At 40.2% G+C, this 23,776-nt stretch overlaps 1 protein-coding gene across 1 annotated transcript in view; it reads right to left on the bottom strand.

The window, feature by feature from the left end:
- The window catches only part of LOC110159514 (melanopsin-A-like), a 170,616-nt gene that overhangs the window by 68,306 nt on the left and 78,534 nt on the right, over positions 1-23,776 (bottom strand). Inside the window, exon 3 of the mRNA XM_055150565.1 lies at positions 20,671-20,804. Coding sequence (XP_055006540.1) covers positions 20,671-20,804 — 134 coding nt within the window. The remainder of the gene's footprint in view (positions 1-20,670; positions 20,805-23,776) is intronic.

A 23,776-nucleotide genomic window follows, 5' to 3' on the forward strand; every position in this document is an offset into this window, starting at 1 on the left:
TGTGCACATGGACTCACACTTGTCCCGAACGCAACGGAAAGCGTGGAATTTCTTGTGCAAATCATCGTTACATACGCATTTGTGCTTCGGTACGCTGCAGACTGACCGAATGTTTGTGTCTCGCTCCTTCTGATGCAGAGAGACACATGTACGGACCCTGTTTGGTCACACTACGCACAGCAACCTACATTCGGTTTGTCGATTAAAATTAACGTAATCGATGAAATTCTTAATGATCAATTATCGATTAATCCATTAATCATGCCCATCCCTAGTGTGGACTCAAAATTTTTTCAGCCCAAACAAGAAAAAATCCAGGGGTGTTGTCGGGTGGACGTAGCCTAAAACTCATTTGGTTTGGTAGTTACAGACAGTGTTAGAAAGACTCTTCAATGTAAACACTTCTGTTCCCTTTTGTTTGCTAATCTAGTCAGGAAGCGACAAATGCACGTGAATATGGCCCCAAATCAGATCAAGCACATGTGACCACACCTCAGAAGGAGTCGTCACCTTCTCACTTCGAAATAGTCATCTCAGTGGATATAAACTTTGTGCTTTGTAACATTAGAGGGCAGATGGAGGAGGAACATATTACTGAGGAGGGCCCTGTCCATATCTGCTGGAACAAGAATAGGCAAGGCAAGGCAAGGCAAGGCAAGTTTATTTGTATAGCACAATTCGTACACAAAGTAATTCAAAGTGCTTTACAGAATAAGAAATACATTAAAATCATAATAAAAACAAATCAAAACATAAATAATCATGAAGATTAAAATTAAAAAAGAGAGAAGAGTGCGGAATGAAAACCTTTCAGTTATATGCACAGTTAAACAGAAATGTTTTGAGTCTGGATTTAAACAGCGTCACAGAAGAGTCTGTCTCACATGTTCAGACTGTTCCAGGTTTTAGCTGCATGAACCTGAAACTCTGACTCCCCTTGTTTAGTCGTGACTCTGGGCACCAGCAGGAGGCCGGTCCCTGAGCTCCTCAGAGTGTGAGATGTTCATATGACACTAACATGTCACAGATGGACTTTGGTGCTCGGCCATGGAGAGACTTGTACAAGCAGAGCTGCTTTAAAGTCTCTGAGGCACAGGAGCCAGTGCAGAGACCTGAGCACAGGACTTATGTGCTCGTACTTCCTAGTTCGAGTAAGGACCCGAGCTGCAGCGTTCTGGATGTTCTGGATGTTCTGGATGTTCTGCAGCGTCTCACAGCTCGTTTGGAGAGACCAGTGAACAGACCATTACAGTATCTAACCTACTGGAGACAAATGCATGGATAAGTTTCTCCAAGTCTGATTTAGACAGTAAACCTTTGATTTTGCTATGTTTTTTAGATGGTAAAAGGCTGCAGATGTTATTGATTTTATGTGACTGTTAAAGTTCCATTATTACCCCTAGATTTCTTGCCTGATTTGAAGGTTTTAGAGCGAGAGACTGGAGAATAAACCGTGGTCTATATTCCAAAAACTCATCGGGCTTCGCAAATAGATTAATTATTTATCATCAAGAGATATATACTTTTTTCCACAACTCTAGAGACTCATGATACTAAAAAAGTCACATTCACAGGACAGAAATGAAGCTTTCCTGATCAGCTTTAGAACGATCTTGAGCTGTAGAAGAGCACATAGACTAATATACGCCCACGAACCACCGAGGGATTACACAGATATAAGACCACATGGGAATGTAAAAGAAAGTACTATGATTTAATGTTGAAAATCACATTCTGTTGTCTAAAGTAGCGGTCCCCAACGTTTTTTTGCGCTACAGACTGGTTTAATGTCAGATAATATTTTCACGGAAAGGCGTTTAACGTGTGGTGGATAAATATGACAAAATAAAATGATACGACCAACACCAAAACTGTGGTATTTTGTAAATATACTTCCAAAGACGTCTGTTTTTTACTCATTTTGCAGCTTGTGGATTTGGTATTAGCGTTAATGTATAACGTGACCGAGCCAAGCATCAAGAGTGAGTCATAGACAAATGTAACAAAGAGAATTCGGTCTTTTTTTTGTCTTTTTTCTGGGGACCCATATTTTAAAAGTCACAAACCTTCACAACCCAAGTCAATAGACATTATTCATAAATCACAAAATAAATTTGTGACCTTAATTGAACATGAGAATAATGAGAATATTTTATTGTTGACTGAGTGATCGTGTCTCTCTGAACAATTTGTATTACCGTATTGTTCGGACTATAAGGTGTACTGGATTATAAGGCGCATTAAGCAAAACAAACGGATGACACTGGAGACTTGAGACGTTTTTATTTCCTACAAGGAGGACTCAAATATACATCGAGTAATAATGTGTTTAAAGCAGCTTTGCACACACTTGTTTACGTTTTACAGAAACTTAAAACCACATGGCTAATTTGCATAAACTATCAGCGATAAAAAAAACAGCTCGCTCCTTGTGCGCTGATGTGGTTAGATTCTGTCGGATTAAAGAACACGACTCAGTGGAATATGAGTGTAAATCGGTTCGAGGTCAATAAGCACAACCAGAATTAATACATCAGGCGCACCAGATTATAAGGCGCACTGTCGATTTTGCAGAAAATTAAGGGATTTTGAGTGCGCCTTATAGTCCAAAAAATATGGTATTCAAGTTTTAAACAAGGAAAAACAGTAATCAGTGTTTCCCACAGAAAATAGGTAAGGTGATGGCGCTGAAAAAGTGAGGAGCAGGGAATGCGCGGAGATGTATGTATATGTATATTGCAGACCTACATGCAGAAGGTGACCTCAAAAAAAAAATAAAAATAAAAATGTATCTTGCGCGACCCAGTCTTTGGGAAACAAAGGTCTAAAGGAAGTGTTTTTTTTTGTTTTTTTTCATTGTGGTGTCAGAATCAGTATTGACTATCAAGTCTGTTTCTTAGTCGAAAAATCAAAAATGAGTTATGAATAATAAAAAGTATAGTGCAGTGTTAACATAAAAAATGTCATTATTGTCATTAATTTAAAGGTTAGCCGTAACTAACTATGCCACATGAACCAAGGAAATGCTTCTTCCCTTTAATTGTCCACAGTAGAGCCTTGAGCTCATCTGTCTCCATGGAAACAAGCAAAGAGCACCACCAGGCCAAGTTACAGGTCAGATCCATGCAGGGGTAACTCAGATTTATACACGCTTACGAGCAGATTGGTATTATTGTCGAACAAGGCTTCATCTGTCTGTTCAAATCCCAGGAATGAATTTTGAAGTTTCTAACAGGTGTGTGGGTTTATAGAGCCATCTGACACTCATAATGATCTAAAATAAGACACGCCATATGGACCGGCACTGGTTTATGGAAAATGACAGATTTAGTTTTGTTTTGTTTGTTCAGTTGCCTCTTATTATTGCTTTACTGTTTAAACAAATGATATAAGACAGTGTTAGTGTTTAAAGTGTTCATATTACACTGTTTTCTCATCTCTGTTATAATGTTGTTTCCTCATAAATTTAATTCATTTTGTTTCATTCACACATGTTTAACGCACAAATCCTGCGTGTTTAGGCTGAGTTCTTCTCTCAGACGCTCTCTAACACTCTGTCCCACCTTGTGATGTCTTGTGGTAATACAGGAAGTGCTTTGTTATGTTTTTAAACTCCATACAACTTCACTAGAATCATTTGGATGATTTAAGCACTGGAATTGCCAATCTCCATCCAGCCATCCATTTTCTATCGCTTATCTGGGGCCGAGTCACGGGGGCAGCAGTATAAGTAAGTCCCTATTTATATAGTGCTTTTCACAGACATTTTCTGTCCCCAAAGATGCTTTACAGAGCATTATTCAGCATTATTCATTCACTCTATACCCTGGTGATGGTAAGCTACTGTTGTAGCCACAGCTGCCCTGGGGCAGACTGACAGAAGCGCGGCTGCCATGTTAATCGGTGCCATCGGTCCCTCCGACCACCACCATCACTCACACACACACCACTTTCATACAAGGCAATGTGGGTGAAGTGTCTTGCCTAAGAACACAATGACTGAATTGATTGTATTTAACTGACCTTGACTATCAACTGTTCTTGGAGACCTGCAGCATGTTTTGGGTTGATGGGGGAAACCGGAGCACCCGCAGGAAACCCATCCAGACACAGGGAGAAACATGCAAACTCTACACAGAAAGGCCCGGGTGACCCGGACCCTAACCTTCTTGCTGTGAGGCATGAGTGCTAGCCACTCAGCCACTGTGCCACCAAAGCAGGGACTCCCAGACTTCCTCTTCATCCAGTTCCTTCCGGTGGGACCCCAAGGCATTCCCAGGACAGCTGAGAGACATAGTCCCTCCAGCGTGTCCTGGGTCCTCCTGGGGCCTCCTCCTGGTGGGACATGCCCAGAACACCTCACGAGGAAGGCACCCAGGAGGCATCCAGAACAGATGCCCGAGCCACCTCAGCTGGTCTACTCTGAGCTCCTCACGTGTGACTGAGCTCCTCACCCTATCTCTAAGGGAGAGCTCAGACACCCTGAGAAGGAAACTCATTTCAACCGCTTGTATCCGCGAGCTTGTCCTTTCGCTCATTACCCAGAGCTCATGACCATAGGTGAGGGGAGGAACAAAGATTGAGCGGTAAATCGAGAGCTTCGCCTTTCAGTTCAGCTCCCTCTTCACCACAACAGTTCGATACAGCGCCTATCTGCCTGTCAGTCTCACAGTCTATCCTTCCCTCACTCGTGAACAAAACCCTGAGATACTTGAACTCCTCCACTTGAGACAAGGAATTACCAATCTCTGCTGAATTAACGGTAACAAATGTTGCTGGTACTTGAAAACTAAGGTGGAACAGAGCATTTTGAGCTTTTAGAGGCTTGTAGACAGACTAATAATAAAGGGTTACTCAAACATGAATGAAACAAAACACAACTCAAGGTTTGTTTTTAGGAGGTAACAACATTATAACTTGGTTTAAAGCTCACAGGAGTAAATTTTTGCATAATATTGGCCCTTTAAGACTGTTCTGTGCTTTAGGTCTGGTTGAACATCTTCTCTTTTAGCAGTCAGGGAAGGAAGTCATAACTCAGCTTTAGCACTTGTTTTACTTGTTGGCTTAAGTTTATTGCTGTTTTGATGAACTTCGCACCCAAGGGAGATCTTAAACTGCAGTGCCGTAAGGGATTCTCATCGGTGTAAATGCCAGAATAACTTTTTTTTTTGTATTAAAGATACTATATTACCCCAAATTGACTCACGCGAACGTTCAGTCATGTCGTAATGTTACAACATTACCTAGAGTTGTGTTTTGTTTCATTCACACATGTTTGAGTAAACCCTGTCTACATCTCCAAAGCTCAAAATGCTCTGTTCCACCTTGTGATGTCATGAATCAGTCAAGTGAACAGCTCCTTTCACCTGTTGTAAATTCCTTGACTGAAATAATCCAAATGATTCTAGTGAAGGTGTTAGTTAGTTAATGTCTTTCCACATGACATCACAAGGTGGAACAACATGTGGGAATGAAACAAAACACAACTCCAGGTCTATTTGTGATGAGGAAACAACGTTGTAACGGATCACAAATTGAATCCGTGTATCATTCGTTCATTTGTTTTTCAATATAAAACCAAAAATAAGAAAACAAAAAAACAACTGTTTTCTTCATTATTTGTCTCCAAAACCAAAATAAAAAAACAGATAATGAGTCGTTTTGTCAGTTTTCGATTTTGTGTTTAAATGAAGAATGGAAAAAACGGATAACGGCCCGTTTACGTGACTTCCATGACTGCGATGCTGAACTTTTGCGCTGCATATGGACTGACCCAGGACTGATCCAGGTCCGGGACCAGACCGGGACCAGAGCGGAACTGAGACCGAGACCAGACCGAGACCAGACTGGAGGCTCAGAGCCCATGGCAGGGCTGGAGCTCGAAGCTGAGGCTCGGACCCTGCGGAGGCTCGGAGTCAAAGCTCAGGTCCCGCTCTGGTTCTGCTCTGGTCCCGGTCTGGTCCCGGTGTGGTCCCGGACCTGGATTAGTCCTGGTTCAGTCTGTATGCAGCGCAAAAGTTTGGCATCGCAGTCACGGAAGTCACGTAAATGTGAAACGGCCGTTATTAGTTTTTTTCCATTCTTCATTTAAACACAAAATCGAAAACTGTAAAAATGAATCATTATCCGTTTTTTCATTTTGGTTTTGGACACAAATAATGAAGAAAACTGTTATTTTTTGGTTTTCTTATTTTTGGTTTTATATTGAAAAATGAATGAACGAATGATACACAGATTAAAATGGTGTAATATGGGCCCTTTAAATTAAGTAGTACTGAAGCCAGCATCGTAACAGTGTTATGATTAATGTTGTTTCAGCTTTCATACGTTGGACAATAAGTCAATAAAGTACTTAGATGTCTAACCAAGAAGCCAACATCTTAAGAGTGAAATGGTGTAATAATATGAAAACTAATGTGTAATTTAATAATGTGTTTTTAATGTTTTGATTTGTCTGTTTGAACGTGTGTATGGATGCTGTGCTCTGCGGGCCCCTCGAATCCGAAATAAGAGAATGAAAAAAACAACTGTTTTCTTCATTAATTGTCTCCAAAACTGAAATGAAAAAAAGGATAACAATTCATTTTTTCAGTTTTTCAGATTTCGCTGGGTTGTCGGCGTGTTCGCAGTGACTCAGTTGTTCAGTCGTGTCTAGAAGCGGCACATTGCACTCGCTTTTTCGGTTCGTTCCTCCGTTCCGTTCCTCGTCGGCGTGGAGTGATGAGTGTGGCTGCGGGTGTTTTTCGCCACACGGTCGCTGTCTGCTCCGTGTGTGTTTGCGTGCGCTGCGGGTGGTGCAGCTTTGTAGTTTACTGAAGTCGTGCTGAGCGGATTCGTGTACAGGGCGCTCTGAATTGTGGGGCGTGCAGTCGTTTTTTGACGGGGTTGGAGGATTATAAGCGCAAAAATTCGGTAAACTGCTATCCCGGACTTTGGTGCCGCATACAGACAGAACCAGGACTAAAAAAAATGCTTTTAAAAGAATAAACAAATGATATAAAGATTCTCAAACTCCTTTTTCCAGTGTGTTTTTATACCGTAAATTGCAAATAAACTCAACTTAACTGAGACACAAATCAATGTCCAATCAGTTTTCATACACACTAATGATGACGGCTATTACCAGGAAATAAACAGTGACAGATGGGTTCAGTTTCCCGGAGTTGTTGCCGTGTATTTACCATAATTAGACTCTCTTATTTACTATGCCATTTCCATCATATTACCATCGCGAAACAATTACTACTGCTGCTACGTGTGCTGCTTAGTGAAATGTCCTTTTCCTTTGTCGACAAAATTGCTCTCGTAGAATTAAACCGGGCGATCCATTTTATTTTTATCAACACAAAACATGCGAATATTCAAGTGGTTCTCCAAAACTCAACCTTTATTTATTTTTATTTTTTTGCATTTAACCAGGAGATTCAGAATATTTTTTTTAAAGAGAGACCTGGCCGAGGTATCAGCCAACACAAATGATACAAAACAGTAAATAAAGTAGATAGTAGAAGATGGTAAAGATGCACTATGCGACTTTTCAAGCAGGTTACGTGATTTTCTCCATGGAGCTCTTGTTTTTTCTTTGACTTGTATTTTATTTATTGCTGTAGAAGTCTCCACAGAGCTGAACTGTAATCTCAAGCTTAATGCCGTGCTGTCTCCATGGCGATAAGCAGTTAGCGGGCCCTCTAGTAATTATGGTTTTCGACATCCTAAATCTAAACAACGTAAACAACGGGGATAGTCAGGTCAGGTCCAGAGGTGTGAAAGCTCCATTATGGACCTGAATGATTCTGCTAATATGAACCCACATTCAGTGCAAGCTCAAAAGGCCGATCTACAAACAAAAACACTAATGAAGTTGCGTTAGTTTCAGAGTAGTTTCAGTGTAGTTAGCTCCTCCCTTCAGGCAGATATAAGGAAGTGTCCACCAGCGTCTGACCAGAACTGAAGAAGCAGCTTGGATAAACTGCAAAACATATTCAACCAAAATAAACTTTTGTCCAGTTGACAAATTGAATTTCTCCTTTTGTCTTGGATTCTACCTTGACGCCTGAGGGATTTTACACACAACATTTGGAGGACTTTTTCTCATTTAAAAGATATACCGTATTTTTCAGACTATAAGGCGCACCTGGATTATAAGGCGCAATATCAATAATGTTGAATTCTCTCGTCTATTTTCATACATAAGGTGCACCGGAATGATAAAGCGCATTAAGCGAAACAAACAGACGACACTTGAGACTGATCCTTAGTCCAGGCGTCCATGATCCATTGGCAGATCGTGGTGTAATTCGCCCGGTGTTGCCTCCCTGTCTTGGTGAATGTGTGTTATGAATGTGAATGTGATGGATAATTTAAGTTTTTTTTATTTTTTTTTTCCAATGAGGATGACTCAAATATACATTGAGTAATAATGTGTTTAATGCAGCTTTGCGCACATTTGTTTTCATTTTACAGAAACAAAACTTAAAACCACATGGCTCATTTGCATAAACTATAAGCGCTGAAAAAATACCTCGCTCTTAACACTTGAGGCTCCAGACTTCCGTAACTGTAACACTCCGACAATCCATCAAACGGTGCGACTTCATAGATTACCAAAGTCATACTAAAACATTTTGACAGTTTTTTGAGCATCATGTACCACATAAAATCACTTCGAGGTCAGTAAACACAACCAGAATTAATACATAAGGCGCACTGTTGATTTTTATGAGAAAATTAAAGGATTTTACATGCACCTTATAGTCCAAAAAATATTGTAATATATTCTTTTTTGTATAATATCCATTGCTAAAATAATTCAAATTATTCTAGTGAAGGTGTATGGAGTTTAAAAACACAGTGGAGAACTTCCTGTATTACCACATGACAAAGAAGGTGGAACAACATGTGGGAATGAAACAAAACACAACTCCAGGTCTGTTTGTGATGAGGAAACGTTATAACGGATCAGAAAATGAATCCATGTATCATTCGTTCATTTGTTTTTCAATATAAAACCAAAAATAAGAAAACGAAAAAACAACAGTTTTCTTCATTATTTGTCTCCAAAACCAAAATGAAAAAACGGATAACGATTCGTTTTTTCAGTTTTCGATTTTGTGTTTAAATGAATGATGGAAAAAATGGATAAAGGCTGTTTCCATGACTGCGATGCCGAACGTTTGCGCTGCATACGGACTGAACCAGGACTGATCCAGGTCCGGGACCAGACCGGGACCAGAGCGGGACTGAGATCAAGACTAGACCGAGACCAGACCGGGACCAGACCGAGACTGAGACCAGAGCGGGACTGAGACCGGGACCAGACCGGGACCAGACCAGGACCAGACCGAGACTGAGACCGGGACTGAGACTGAGACCAGGCCGGGACCAGACCAGAGGCTCAGAGCCCACAGCAGGACCGGAGCTCAAAGCTGAGGCTGAGTGTTTTCTGTTTGAGAGAAGAACTCAAAGCCCAAACATGCAGGATTTTTGTGTTAAACATGTGTGAATGAAACAAAACAAAACACAACTCCAAGTATGTTTTTGATGAGAAAACAACTTTACAACTTAGATCAGAAAATGACATTATGTGGCCCCTTTAATGTACACTTTGTTATCTCAGTAGGGAAAGTTGACATTGCCGAAACTGATTTGTGCGTGACAGTAAATAAATCCCGGTGATATTATCAAGAGAAACTAATTGGTCTTCATTACAATCAGGCCTGGTGTGAATGTAGAAAGTCAAACTGCAGTGATCTTAAACAGGCAGGACACAGCAGCTCATTTCATTAGATTTGCAAGAGTATTACAAAGTTATCTGTCACAAACACATACGAAAGGTGTGGACCGACCGACTTATATGAATGAAAGCTCACGATAGGGGCTCAATAATAGTTTGTCTTCATCTCGAAAGCCCTTCTGAGCATTTTAGATAACACTGTTTACGCAATCATCGCTCGTGTTTAAACGCCTATGTCAGGTCAGGCTTCTCATTTCAGTAAAACACAGCTAAGATCATTATATTTAAGATTTTAGCAAAAAAAACATTCACTCTCATTTTCCCAATTTGGCTATTTTTTAAGTTTAAAATTTCACTTTCTGGTTGGAAATCGTGACTGTGACGTAGCAAAACTCCTCTAATGTACACAAAAGTTATTATCTGACAAATAAAAATATAAGAAAACACCTTTAATTTGTTGAAATCATGGTTAAAGTCTAAAAAAAATGTGTTACGCGTAAATTTGTGACTCAATTTGGGACAGAACTTTTCTCCAGAGTTTGGGAGAAATTTAGATTTTTTTTTTTTTTTTTTGGAGGTCTCTTTTAATTAAATCCGAGTTAAAATGAAAAGGCAAAGTTCTAGGGTTCAGAGCTGTTTTCTGGTGTTTTTCTCTCAGGGTTATTTGCATTTTACTTTTATCATTCATTTTCTCCGCCCTGATCATATCACACTTATTAAAATGTGTTAAGTAATTATCATTTTACAACGCAATATAAGTACACAAAATTAGTACTAAAAAGGTAGAGCTGATCACCCTATATTACAATGGTCCTGTTATATAGTACTACTACTACTACTACTGTTACTACAACTGCTGCTGCTACTACTACTATTACCACTACTACTCCCACTAGGCCTACTTTTACTTATACCAGTGTACTTTGCTGATTATGTAAACTATCAGACTACTACTGCTATCGTTACTACTACTACTACTATTTGCCCTACTTTTACTTATAGCATCAACTACCAGACTACTACTACTCCTACTACTACTACTTTTTAGTAATAGTAGTTACCACTGCTTACACTGCTACTATGGCTACTGCTCCTACTACAACTATTATACTTTTATTTATGGCAGTGTACTTCCATGATTACATAAACTACCAGACTACTACTGCTATCACTACTGCTACTTCTACTACTACTACTCCTACTGCCACTGCCACTGCTACTACTACTACTACTACTACTACTACTACTACTACTACTACTACTACTACTACTACTACTACTACTCTACTACTACTACTACTACTGCCACTGCTACTACTACTACTACTACTACTACTACTACTACTACTACTATTACTACTACTACTTACTACTACTACTACTACTACTGCCACTGCTACTACTACTACTACTACTACTACTACTACTACTACTACTACTACTACTACTACTACTACTACTACTACTACCACTACTACTTCTACTACTACCACTACTACTGCCACTGCTACTACTACTATTACTACTACTACTTCTACTACTACCACTACTACTGCCACTGCTACTACTACTATTACTACTACTACTGCCACTGCTACTACTACTACTGCCATTGCTACTACTACTATTACTACTACTACTTCTTCTACTACCACTACTACTGCCACTGCTACTACTACTACTGCCACTGCTACTACTACTATTACTACTACTACTACTACTACTACCACTACTACTGCCACTGCTACTACTACTATTACTACTACTACTACTACTTACTACTACTACTACTACTACTACTGCCACTGCTACTACTACTACTACTACTACTACTACTACTGCCACTGCTACTACTACTACTGCCATTGCTACTACTACTATTACTACTACTACTTCTACTACTACCACTACTACTGCCACTGCTACTACTACTATTACTACTACTACTTCTACTACTGCTACTACTACTGCCACTGCTACTACTACAATTACTACTACTACGACTACTGCTATCACTACTACTCCTACTACTACTACTACTACTTCTGCTGCAACCGCTACTGCTACTACTCCTATTACTTTTATTTATAGTAGTGTACTTCCGTAATTACGTGCACTACCAAACTACTACTGCTATTGCTGCTGCTACTACTAATACTACTACTACTACTACTACTACTTCTATTAACACTACTACCACTACCATCTCTATTACCACTAAAGCTACTACAACTACTTCGCTACCGCTACCATTACTACTACTACTCTTACTATTATATTACTTATAGTACTTATACTACTTATATTTACATTTGTACGAGTCTATATCCTGATTGTACTACTACTGTTCCTAGAAAACCAAACATTGTCCAAACCCTATAAAAATACACAAAATATACAAAACATACTGCACAAATACATACAAATATACACAAATATACAAACAGTAAATGCTTATTGACTCTCTGTCTGTATCTAATGACCAGGAAACTCAATCTCCCAGCATGCACCTATCCATCTTATTTATTATTATGTCATAGATGCATAATGTATGAGATATGTGAGACGCACTTCCAGGCTTTTGTGCGTTGGAAAACACACTGTATTAATTGTCGACTTTTTTCCCCCTCGGGCTGCGGTGCGCGGTAACCGCTAACCCGCTAACCCGCGGCCCAATCACGCGGCTGTCATCGCCTTCATTCACAACGCGGATACACGCTCGTAGTTTATTTGAACGAGATCAAAACATATCATTATATATTTACGATAACGTCCGTAGATGTCTATAATGTTTGTAGGATCGCAAATGCGCAGGTCACAAAGTTTAAACGAGTCCAGACCCGAGCAGGAAAGCACACATGGTTTTCGGAAGAGAAGAATGCGCACGTCTTCAGGCGGTTTTCAAATTTATGTAACGTCCGATGAGATAAAATGGTGCAGTAATCACACTTTATACAATTTGGAGGTTTTTCCGGCAATCTGCTTACGAGGAAAAAGGTTTAAAGATTCAAACAAACAACAAGATCACCTGCGAAATGTAATAAGGATTATGTGGAAATAACATGGAGGGGCTATAGTCTGGACTCACTCTTGGCCTGGTTTGGTCCTGGTTTAGTTTTGAGTATATGTTCTGGTCTGGTTCTGGTTTAGTTCTGGTTTAATCCAGGTTTAGTCCTGGTTTCATCTTGATGTAGCCCTAAAGTGGTCCTATTCTTGTCGTGGTTTAGTTCTTGTTTAGTTCTGGTTTGTCAAAGTTTAGTCAAGGTTTAATCAACCTTAGTTCTGGTTTAGCCCAGATTTACTCTAGGTTTAGTTCTTGTTTAGACCAGGTTTATAACATGTTTAGTCCAGGTTTAGTGTTGATTTAGTCCAGGTTTAGAGTAAATTTAGTCCCGGTTTTGTCTTGATGTAGACTTAGATTGGTCCTGCTTTAGTCCAGTTTTAGTCCAGGCTTAGTTCTGGTTTAGTCCAGGTTTAGTCCAGGTTTAGTCCAGGTTTAGTCCAGGTTTAGTCCTGCTTTAGTCCTGCTTTAGTCCAGTTTTAGTCCAGGCTTAGTTCTGGTTTAGTCCAGGTTTAGTCCAGGTTTAGTCCTGGTTTAGTCCAGGTTTAGTCCTGGTTTAGTCCTGGTTTAGTCCATGTTTAGTCCAGGTTTAGTCCTGGTTTAGTCCTGGTTTTGTCTTGATGTAGATTTAGGTCCTATTCTTCTTCTGATTTACTTCTGGTTTAGTTCTGGTTTAGTCCAGGTTTAGTACTTGTTTGTTTAGACCATGTTTAGTCCAGGTTTAGTCTAAGTTTAGTCCATATTTCGTCTTGATGTAAACTTAGATTGGTCCTATTCTTCTCCTGGTTTAGTTCAGGTTTAGTACAGGTTTAATTCTGGTTTAGTACAGGTTTAGTCCAGGTTTAGTTCTGATTTAGTCCAGATTTAGAGTAGATTTAGTCCAGGGTTCATGTTGATGTCCTGTCCTGGTTTCGTCTTGATGTAGATTTAGATAGTTCCTATTCTTCTAATGGTTTAGGTCTGGTTTAGTCAAGGTGTAGTTCTGGTTTAGTACAGGTTTAGTAAAGGTTTAGCCCTAGTTTAGTCCAGGCTTACTTCTGGTATGGTCCAGGTTTTAATTTTGGTTTAGTCCAGGTTTAGTCCAGGCTTACTTCACGTTTGGTCCAGGTTAGGTCCAGGTTTACTTCAGGTTTGGTCTATGTTTACTTCCAGGTTCGTTCAAGTTTAACTTGGCTCTGGCCTTTTAAAGTTGTGAAAAATGCTTATAAACTCATCTCTATGAATAATTAGGATACTTAGAATGCATAAAGTGAGGGAGGAAGAACTTTGGACCACTGAAAACCATAAACTAATTTTGTTTTTCATGTTTCTAAGACCGAAAAATACAGGTGCAGCGCCTTTTTAATTAAGAAATCTAAATGAAGTCAGGTTGCTAAGTGCTGACTTCAAACAATGGCGAAGAACCCAACACAACAACGATACCGAACACGCACCGAATGTATTTATCTGAAACGCCTGGGGTTATATAAGCAATTATGTAAATGTATTTGGATTTGCATTTGTCTAATTTGCTTTTATAGATCAAGGCTTTTCTCATGAAACCAGAATATTTAGTACTAACAACCAATTAGTCACATTTCCAGGGCAGTACTCAGGCGCTCTACTTTAAACACTATTAGAATATGGACTCCATGTGCTTACGCCAGCAAGTTTCACCAACAGCCTCCGATGTGTTATACAGGGTCAGGGTTTTCAAATGGTCTTCAGAGGTGGGAAGAGTAGCCAAAAACACTACTAATACTACTACTACTACTACTACTGCTACTACTTACTACTACTGCTACTGCTACTACTACTACTACTACTACTACTACTGACTACTACTACTACTGCTACTACTACTACTACTACTACTACTACTACTACTACTATTACTACTGCTACTGCTGCTGCTACTACTGCTGCTACTACTACTACTACTACTACTACTACTACTACTACTACTACTACTGCTGTTACTACTACTGCTACTGCTACTACTACTACTGCTACTACTACTACTACTACTACTGCTATTACTACTACTACTATTACTACTGCTACTGCTGCTGCTACTACTGCTACTGCTGCTACTACTACTGCTACTACTACTACTACTACTACTACTACTACCTACTACTACTACTACCTACTGCTACTACTACCTACTGCTACTACTACTACTACTACTACTGCTACTACTACTACTACTACTACTACTACTGCTACTACTACTACTACTACTACTACTACTACTACTACTACTACTACTACTACTTACTACTACTACTACTACTACTGCTACTACTACTGACTACTACTACTACTACTACTACTACTACTGACTACTACTACTACTACTACTACTACTACTACTACTACTACTACTACTGCTACTACTACTGCTACTACTACTACTACTACTACTACTACTACTACTACTACTACTACTACTACTACTACTACTACTACTACTACTACTACTACTACTACTACTACTACTACTACTACTACTAATAATAATAATAATAATAATAAAAAAATATAATATATGTGTTATACAGTATAAATATTTTTCAGATTTAGTCACACTAGTCTTACTAAAGTAAGAGTAACTGTCCTGGGTCTTCCCCGGGGCCTCCTCCCGGTGGGACATGCCCGGAACACATCCCAAGGGAGGAGCCCAGGAGGCATCTAGAACAGATCCCCGAGCCACCTCAGCTGCTCCTCTCGACGTGGAGGAGCAGCGGCTCTACTCCGAGCTCCTCCCGTGTGACTGAGCTCCTCACTCTATCTCTAAGTGAGCACCCAGCCACCCTGCGGAGGAAACTCATTTTAACCGCTTGTATCTGCGATCTTATCCTTTCAGTCATTACCCAGAGCTCATGACTGTAGGTGAGGGTAGGAACGTCCTGGGAAGACCCTGGACACGCTGGAGGGACTATGTCTCTGGGCTGGCCTGGGAACCGCTCAGGGTCCCCCTGGAGGAGCTGGAGGAAGTGTCTGCGGTGAAGGAAGTCTGGGAGTCCCTGCTTAGACTGATGCCCCTGCGACCTGGCCCGAGATAAGCGGAAGAAAATGGATGGATGGTGGAAAAGTAATGGTACTTCAAAATAATATTACTCAAGAAGAAGTAAGAAGTCGTGGTTTAAGAGATTATTCAAGTAAGAGTATCTTAAAGGGCCCAACAGACCTGGAGTTGTTTTGTATCATTCACATGTTTAACAGACAAATCCTGCATATTTAAACTGAGTTCTTCTCACAAACAGGAAACACTCCATGCACCTTCATTAGAATCATTTGGATAATTTCCATCCTGAAATTGCAGATTTCTAGTGAACAAAAAGTAAAAGGTAGCTGTTCTTCTGAAACTTCTGTTTCATGACATCACAAGGTGGAGCATTTTGTGCTTTGGAGATGTAGACAGACTAATAATAAAAGGTCACTCAAACATCTCAAATGACTCCTGGTATGTCTTTGATGACGGAACAACATTATAACATGACTTAGACTTCACAAGAGTCCATTTTGCATAATATAGGACCTTTAAAACTTTACAGATGACAACTTTTGAACCCTCAGTAATACTTTGAACTTAATTTGTCAAACAACCCGCTCCCTTGCCAATAACCAGAAAGACACTGTTAAGATAATAAGGCTGTCAGACGTCAACCTAATTAAGTTTGAAGAGAGACAAAATTGTTAGCAAAACATTGTAGATAAGATAAGATAAACCAGGCTTGATAAAGTCAGGTGGTCGAGGTTGTTCTATAAAATTACATAAGTGAGTTCTTGCAGCATAATAAAAATGTTTCAAACTTGATTTGCATTAGTGAAAATACAGTAAATGTAGGCTTACTGATACTAGATTGTTTTATTATTTAAATGTTAAGAGTGTATTGTGTAACTTTTCTTGTGGGGGGTCCGTCATCAGCTTGGAAAAAATTTGGTTCTAAATATTTGGGTTTTTGTTCTATATCAAATCAATGATGAATCATCCAGTATCATTTCAATATTGAGTTTTGGAGATGTAGATGTCATTAGTTAGTTAATTAGTCATAGTGTCGTGGTACTCGAGACCGATCTTGCTTTTGACACCGGCTTTGAGACTGCTTTTTATGGTCTTGGTCTCATCTCGAACTCAAGCACATTTAGACTCGGTCTTGTCTTGGGCTTGATGACTCTTGGTTTTGTTCTTGTCTCGGACTCAAGACAAGAACTGACACTCGACGAGTGCAATCATATTTCATTACGGCCGATGAATGTGCAGTCTGCTCAATATCACTGCAAAACCAGTAAGATAATGCAAATGTTATGAACTTGAAAAAACCCACTTGATTAACTGAAGTTGTTTTCTGTAAAGTGCCAGTGGAAGTGGGATTAAAGAAGAGGTTCTCAAACTGTGAGTGAGGGTCCAAAAAAGGGGCGCAGAGTGTTTAATTACAGCACAGTTTGCTTGGCCTATTTTAAACATAAATGAACATTAATCAGAGATAAATTTATAATAAATGTTGATATAAATGTGTCATTGATATAAATGTCCCAAAATAAGTGTAACATACAAATCAATGTAGAAAATGACAAAGCTGGTCTTGATGAGTCGTGGTTTCGGTCTTGTCTCGCTCTCGACCTTTAAAAGTCTTGGTCTTGTCTCAGTTTCGACTCTCAGAGGCAAGGCTGTAGGTTTGCATAGGGAAAGTGGGGACATATCACAACCAATATTTGTAGACAAAATAGTACCTACCAGTATTTGCCATTTTATTTTAATAAACAAAAATATAAATTTATTCTGATATTTTTCCAAACTCAATAGTATTAATTTAACACGTTTTAGTTCACATTTTGTTTATTAGGCGTTCTGAGATGTGTTCGGTGATATGACGACAGGGTTACACCTGCCACTGTTTTATTGGCTGCAGAGTGATGTCATTAGTGGAGCCTAAACTGGGCAAGCGGCAGGACAGGGCCGCACCTGAAGATGTCGACTTGAGCAGGCGTGAGTGAAGACGCTGCGCACCAATCTTTGAAAAACTTTTCAAAAGGATCTGACTTGGCTTCATCTTAAATTAAACTTGTTTAATAATGAGTCGCCACGAAAAAAGAGCGACTATCACCACAAGTGCACCTCCTAAACGGAGCCCTACTCGTGCGCTGTCAGCAGCCTGACTGTATTGACAATATTCCATGGAAAAAAGTACGGACGTGACCTCACAAATCACCAACAAGCAAAGGGAAATCTGCTACGAACTTCTAAATCGCTCTTATCCGCTAAAGAATCATCTTAGAAGGGCAATGAACACAAACTGTACATTTTGCGAAAACAACTCCAGGTATGTTTTTGATTCGAAAACAACGTTCAAACATGACTTAAAGCTCACAAGAGTCAATTTTGCATCACATAGGACCCTAATCGAACACTGTAATATAGTAAAACCCTTTGATATCGCACCAGTACTGATATATTTACCACCTCTTCTTAACAAAACCATCTCCGTAACTACCTCCTCGCTCCTCTTTGATGCTTGCCTCCAGGCGCTGCCACACTGGCCTGCGCGGTCTCATAGAGTGTGAGCATAAATTGAATAAAAGACATACCACTGAACCCATGGAGCTCCACTGATCTAACAAAAGCCTTTAGCTGTCCGCTGCAAGGTCAAAATGCATCTCCTAGCACGTTACTATCTGTGTTTGATCAACCGAGTCAGACGTCTTCTTTACACAACGTCACGCTATCTTTGTTCCCCCGGGGGCAGTTTTCAAGTTTAGTATGTATGACCGCACACCTACTTTCACGTGTGGTTGTTTCCTTGTTCTTAGTTTAGATCAATAGATGCTGGATGGAGCGCTGCGTAAGCTGGTTTTAAATTGTGATGAAGCATGCCCGGGTTAGCATTGTGTGGAATATTAATTAAAACACACGAAGCGTGCAATGTAACAATAAAGGATTAATACTGACATTGCCCTATAGGAAGTGGAGAAAGGGGCGTGTGAGGTTGTTGATGGAAAGTTGGCGACCTAAGGGACAAAGCCTGAGTAATGTCTGGATGTTGTCGTTTTGTTGTAAGGTACAACTTTAAAGACGCCCTTCCTATGTAACTGTAGAGCTCAGGATGTGGCCGTACTTGTCTGTCAATAGGTTCTATTCACTCTTACCAGAAGACATTGGAAACATGCGGATGACGAATTCTGGTGGAGTTACCGACACTGGGCATGGGATTAAACCGTGGATTCAGCAGCAGCGGTCTTAACAACCTGTCGAAGATTTTCCATGGGGGACATGACTAATCGCCGCTTCGATGTAACTTAAAGGCAGCCGTTTTTGTAATACACAAATAAATAGACAATTTATATAGGAAAAAAGAAAGAATACAATGACGTCTAGGTGAAGAAAATCGGGCCAGTTTCTCAGTTTTCCGAGATTTTCTATCATCGACGGAGCCCAAAGGAAGTCGTCATCCGCATGTTTCCAAACGTCTTCCGGTTTTGTGACATAAGTGTGAATAGAGCCTACTGACTGCTCTCATCACATTTTGGAAGCATGGATAGGGGCTTAGACCAGGGGTCCCCAACCCCCGGGCTGTGGACAGGTACCAGGCCATAGGTCTTTTGGTACCGGGCCGAGAAAGCATGACCCCTCCCATACGCTACGTGGTCTGTGCCATCTCCCATGTTTCTCGCGCTTCTAAACCAGAACTAAGACCAGCACTAAACCAGGACTAAACTAGGTTTAAAACGAGAACTAAACCAGGACTAAAACAGGATTTAACCAGGGTTAAACCATGCCTCACGGACCCCGTCTCCTCCTGTACGCTGCACAGACCGTGTCTGCTCCTATACGCAGCCGGTCCGTGAAAATATTATCCTGAAAAGAGCGTATTTAAAAAAAAAAAATTGCATTATGGAAGATGTGCTAAAAGTAGGGGTGTACAAAAATATCAAAATATTGATATATCGTATCGTTTAATGTGCTGATACAGTATCAGTATAGTAGGCTGCTGTATCAATATATCGCCAAGAGTATTTTTTGTTATATTTTACTAAATTATTTTGTTATAGCTGCAGTTTTGTTGTTTGTTCAGAGGACGGAAACTTGTTTATGAGACAAATTTGACATTTTCACTGTTTTGATGATTAAAATGTTTGTGTTTCATATGAACTTTGCACAAAAAGTGGTTTAACAAAGACTTTTAGTATCGCAGCCGTGATTTAGCCTTTATTTTTTATTGAATCGTATCGAATTGATTTGAAATATATCATACAGAATCATATCGAATTGAAAGCTCAGTGTATCGAGATATGTATCACATCGTCAAAATGATACCCAACCTTACCTAAACGTCATTTAAATTAGCAAAAACATGTGGAGCAACTTGATAAACTGCTAAGAATACTAATAGAAATGTGTTGCATATCTTAAACTCTCCATTTATTTAAGATCAGGCTGAAAATTCTCTGAGATGTGACACTGTACAGTTTCACAACATAACTGTTATGTCATATTGTTATGTAATTTGTCATTGCTTTGCCTGTCATGTTCCACAGTATGGCATTAAACTAAACAAATCTCCCTGGACACAAACAGGTGACTCATCCAATCTCTGACTTTTTCACTCGACCATCACATTTGAAACCAGAATGACCACAGCAGCGGAACCACCGACCACCTCCTCCTCTCCTCCTCTTCTCCATAGATCTTTTCGGCAGAGTTTTTACTTGTCAAATATATATATACTTTCTATTCGTTGCATCATTGACATCTCTGGGCTCCACCGTCAAGCTCCAAACTTTCTAACATGAGACATCGGGATTTCTTATGTGAATACAGAACAGCTCAGCAATTGCATTTTGATGTCTGGAGAGAGTTGAAGGACGTTCTGTGTTGTAATCCGCGTCTTACCTTTGCGGCCAAAGATCCAGCGTTTGTGCATGCTGTTCACAAAGAAGGTGGGCGTCTGGGTGATACACATGAGGAAGTCTGCGATTGCCAGGTTTATAATGAAGATGTTGGAAGGAGTGCGCAAACTTCGGCTCCTGGAGAGAGAAAACGAAATTAAATCATCAGGAAAAGGGCTAGGACATGTAAAAATAGAAGCCAGTTTTGTTTTGAGCTCTTTTACGACATGCCATTTTAGTGATTTTGTTACTGTGATTTAGTTCTCTCTTTATGTAGCCTTCCTCCTGTTCCTTTTATTCGATCATTGGCTTTATCCGACATGTGTAACATAAACCAGGAAGTTTAGAGTTACAGTGGCTTCGAAACGCTGCTCTGACCTCTGAAACTTGTGAAAGGCACTTATAAGATTTAAAGGTTGTATGGAGGATTTTTTTTGTTTCAAATTGTCAATGATAGATTATAGAGGTGCAGTAGCCTTGTAATTATGATGACCAAAAAAAAGAGAATAAAAATTCATCAACTCTGGACGTGGTGGGGTTAAACATTTGCCAATAGATAACAACACTGCCTCGTTATCTGTGAGCTGACAGGCTGTCAATCAAACTCCCTACGTTTCTAGTGTAACTGACTTGCCTGCGTGATGCCGGTACGTGGTTTATGTACGCCTGTCACGCAGTCCACAGACGCAAGACGCACAGACACTGTTTACTCCACCAAACGCAAACAGTTCTTAGCGCTTTTTTTGACCTATATCTTCCTCGCAGTTCGCACAAAGTTTGTTGCAATAGCGACAAGAATCCAGGAGCAGTTCGCCGCAAAAGAAAGTCCGTTTTTGAGGTCGCTGAAAGAAGAAGACAAGGGGAAAAGCAGCGAAGCCAAACTAAGGTGATTCTTGAAGATTCATTCCAGCGATGGCGCAACTGAAGCAGACGCAGGGTCTAAAGACTGACGCACTGGTCCACAAATTACTCCTGGACAGGAAACTTCTGCTTTATTATGAAAACGTACTTTATTTCCAAGAGCGAGACAAACGTTTTTCAGGACACAAAAGCGATATCCTATGTCTGAAAACGTAATTTTCAAGTGCAAAGAAAGAGTCCGCTTGCTGCTGCGTGTTGTAGCTAGTTCATTCGCACTGAATCTCCGCGCACTCTTCTCTACACCCCTTTCCTGCTCCTGTCCCCGCTGCCCGTTCCACTCTTCCCCCTGCTCCTCACTTTCTCGGGCACGGAAATCTCCGCTCCCCTCTCCTCTCCTCTCCCTCTCCTCTCTCCTCTCCCTGCTCCCTGCTCCGCTCTTCTCCCTGCTCCTCACTTCTCGTCCGCGCACGAAATGTCCGCGCACCCGCCCCCCCCCGCTCCTCACTTCTCCGTCTTGCCTAACCAACACTGTAGTTAGTTGTTTACAAGTCATGTGCAGCGCACCGGCTGTAAACAAACCTGTTTCTGGCGGAGGAGGGAGAAGGCGTTTCTACGTAGGAGCTGTAGGGGAGGGGGGGGGTTTCACGCATGCGCAACATTTGAAAAAGGACAAACAGGCGCTGGATTTCTCGTTCCTTGGAAAATCCTCTATACAACCTTTAATTTTGGTGAATAACTACACTCCCAAAAACAAAATCTAGTCAAGTTAAGATGTCTCGAATTAAGAAAGTTTCATCATGATTTGAGTAAATTTCACTTGACGAGTAAAATTATCTGTCAGTGGAGCAAGACATTTTGTACTTAAATATGAAAATACATTTTGCTGCACTTAATAATAAGAAAAACAACAACTTTTTGCACTTAAAATAAGAAACAAAATCGAATGTTGCTTGAATTAAGAAAAACACACTGTGATAGAAGTTTAGATTGTGGAAGGATTTCGTTCAATCTGTCTATGTGTAAATGAATGTGATTTCTACCTGAAACCCAGACCAGTCGTTAACATGTGTAAAGGTTCATCAGACACAACTGTCTCCTCCTTCAGGAAGCCCTCTGTTGTCCTCAACTGTGAGTGCGTATACATGCACATCAATATCCCGGTTATGTCAGTATTCGGGTTACTGCGTTTACATGCGCACTGAGAAACCGGGACACTCATATCCGCGTATACATGATCAAATGGAGTATCCTGGTTTCTTGACATAATCTTACAAATGCGCAGGCGCAAAAATTAACTTAAATCAATTTCATAAACCAGGAAAAATACAAACCGTGAGCTCCTTTAGCATAAGAAGCTAAAGAGCTACGAGATCTCCCACAATCCACTGTGCAGATTCTTCATTAAAATATTCTGCATAAATAAACTCAACTTTACAACATATAAACCATAAAGACTATAGACACATCAGCCCGTTTGATCAGATAATTCAGCTCTGATCACATTTGTTGATGTTTTACAGAAATGAAACTTAAGACCGAGGCTAATTAACATAAACTGTTAGCGGCGATAAAAACAACTCGCTCCTTGCGCCGCTGATGCGATCAGTTTCTTTTGGAGTAAATGACATGACTCTGTGGATTATGTGTGTTATTTCTGTGACAGAAGAGGTGCTGATGATGGTAAGTGTGTTCTGTGCGTGTGTTGTATAGGAGATAGTTCATGTTTTAGTTTTTCAGCGTCACACGAGTGCAGGTTGTACGTGTGCAGGTTTAGCGCAGCTCTTTATTTTACAGTCATTTCACTCGTTTGGTCACTTTATTTATGTTGGTCAATTTATTTATGTGACTACTGTTGTGGTGAAAGGCTGGAAAGTGTCTTTTGGACGCATGCGCACTCAACTTTATGTTGCAGTAACCGGGGTACTGCATATACATGCCACAAGTAACCCGGTTACTATCGGAATAAACCAGCTACAGTAACCCGGTTTCTAATAACCGGGACACTGCCATAACCGGGTTACTGAAACCAGGTTACTGCGTTTACATGCACCATCAAGAAACCGGGATACTCAAAAAACCCGATCATAACCGGGTTACTGATGTGCATGTATACGCACTCTGTATGTTAAATTAGCACCAGCCTCTGAAACCAAAGTCACTCTGCTTTGATATGTTTGTAACTTGTATTTCTGTATAAATACTCAGAACTCAGATGCTCTGGGGCAGATACGGGGCAGATATTGGAGAGA

Source organism: Boleophthalmus pectinirostris, unplaced genomic scaffold (genome assembly GCF_026225935.1).
Source record: "Boleophthalmus pectinirostris isolate CB_2022bp ecotype Guang Dong unplaced genomic scaffold, ASM2622593v1 HiC_scaffold_14, whole genome shotgun sequence".
In the NCBI taxonomy this organism is placed as follows: domain Eukaryota; kingdom Metazoa; phylum Chordata; class Actinopteri; order Gobiiformes; family Gobiidae; genus Boleophthalmus; species Boleophthalmus pectinirostris.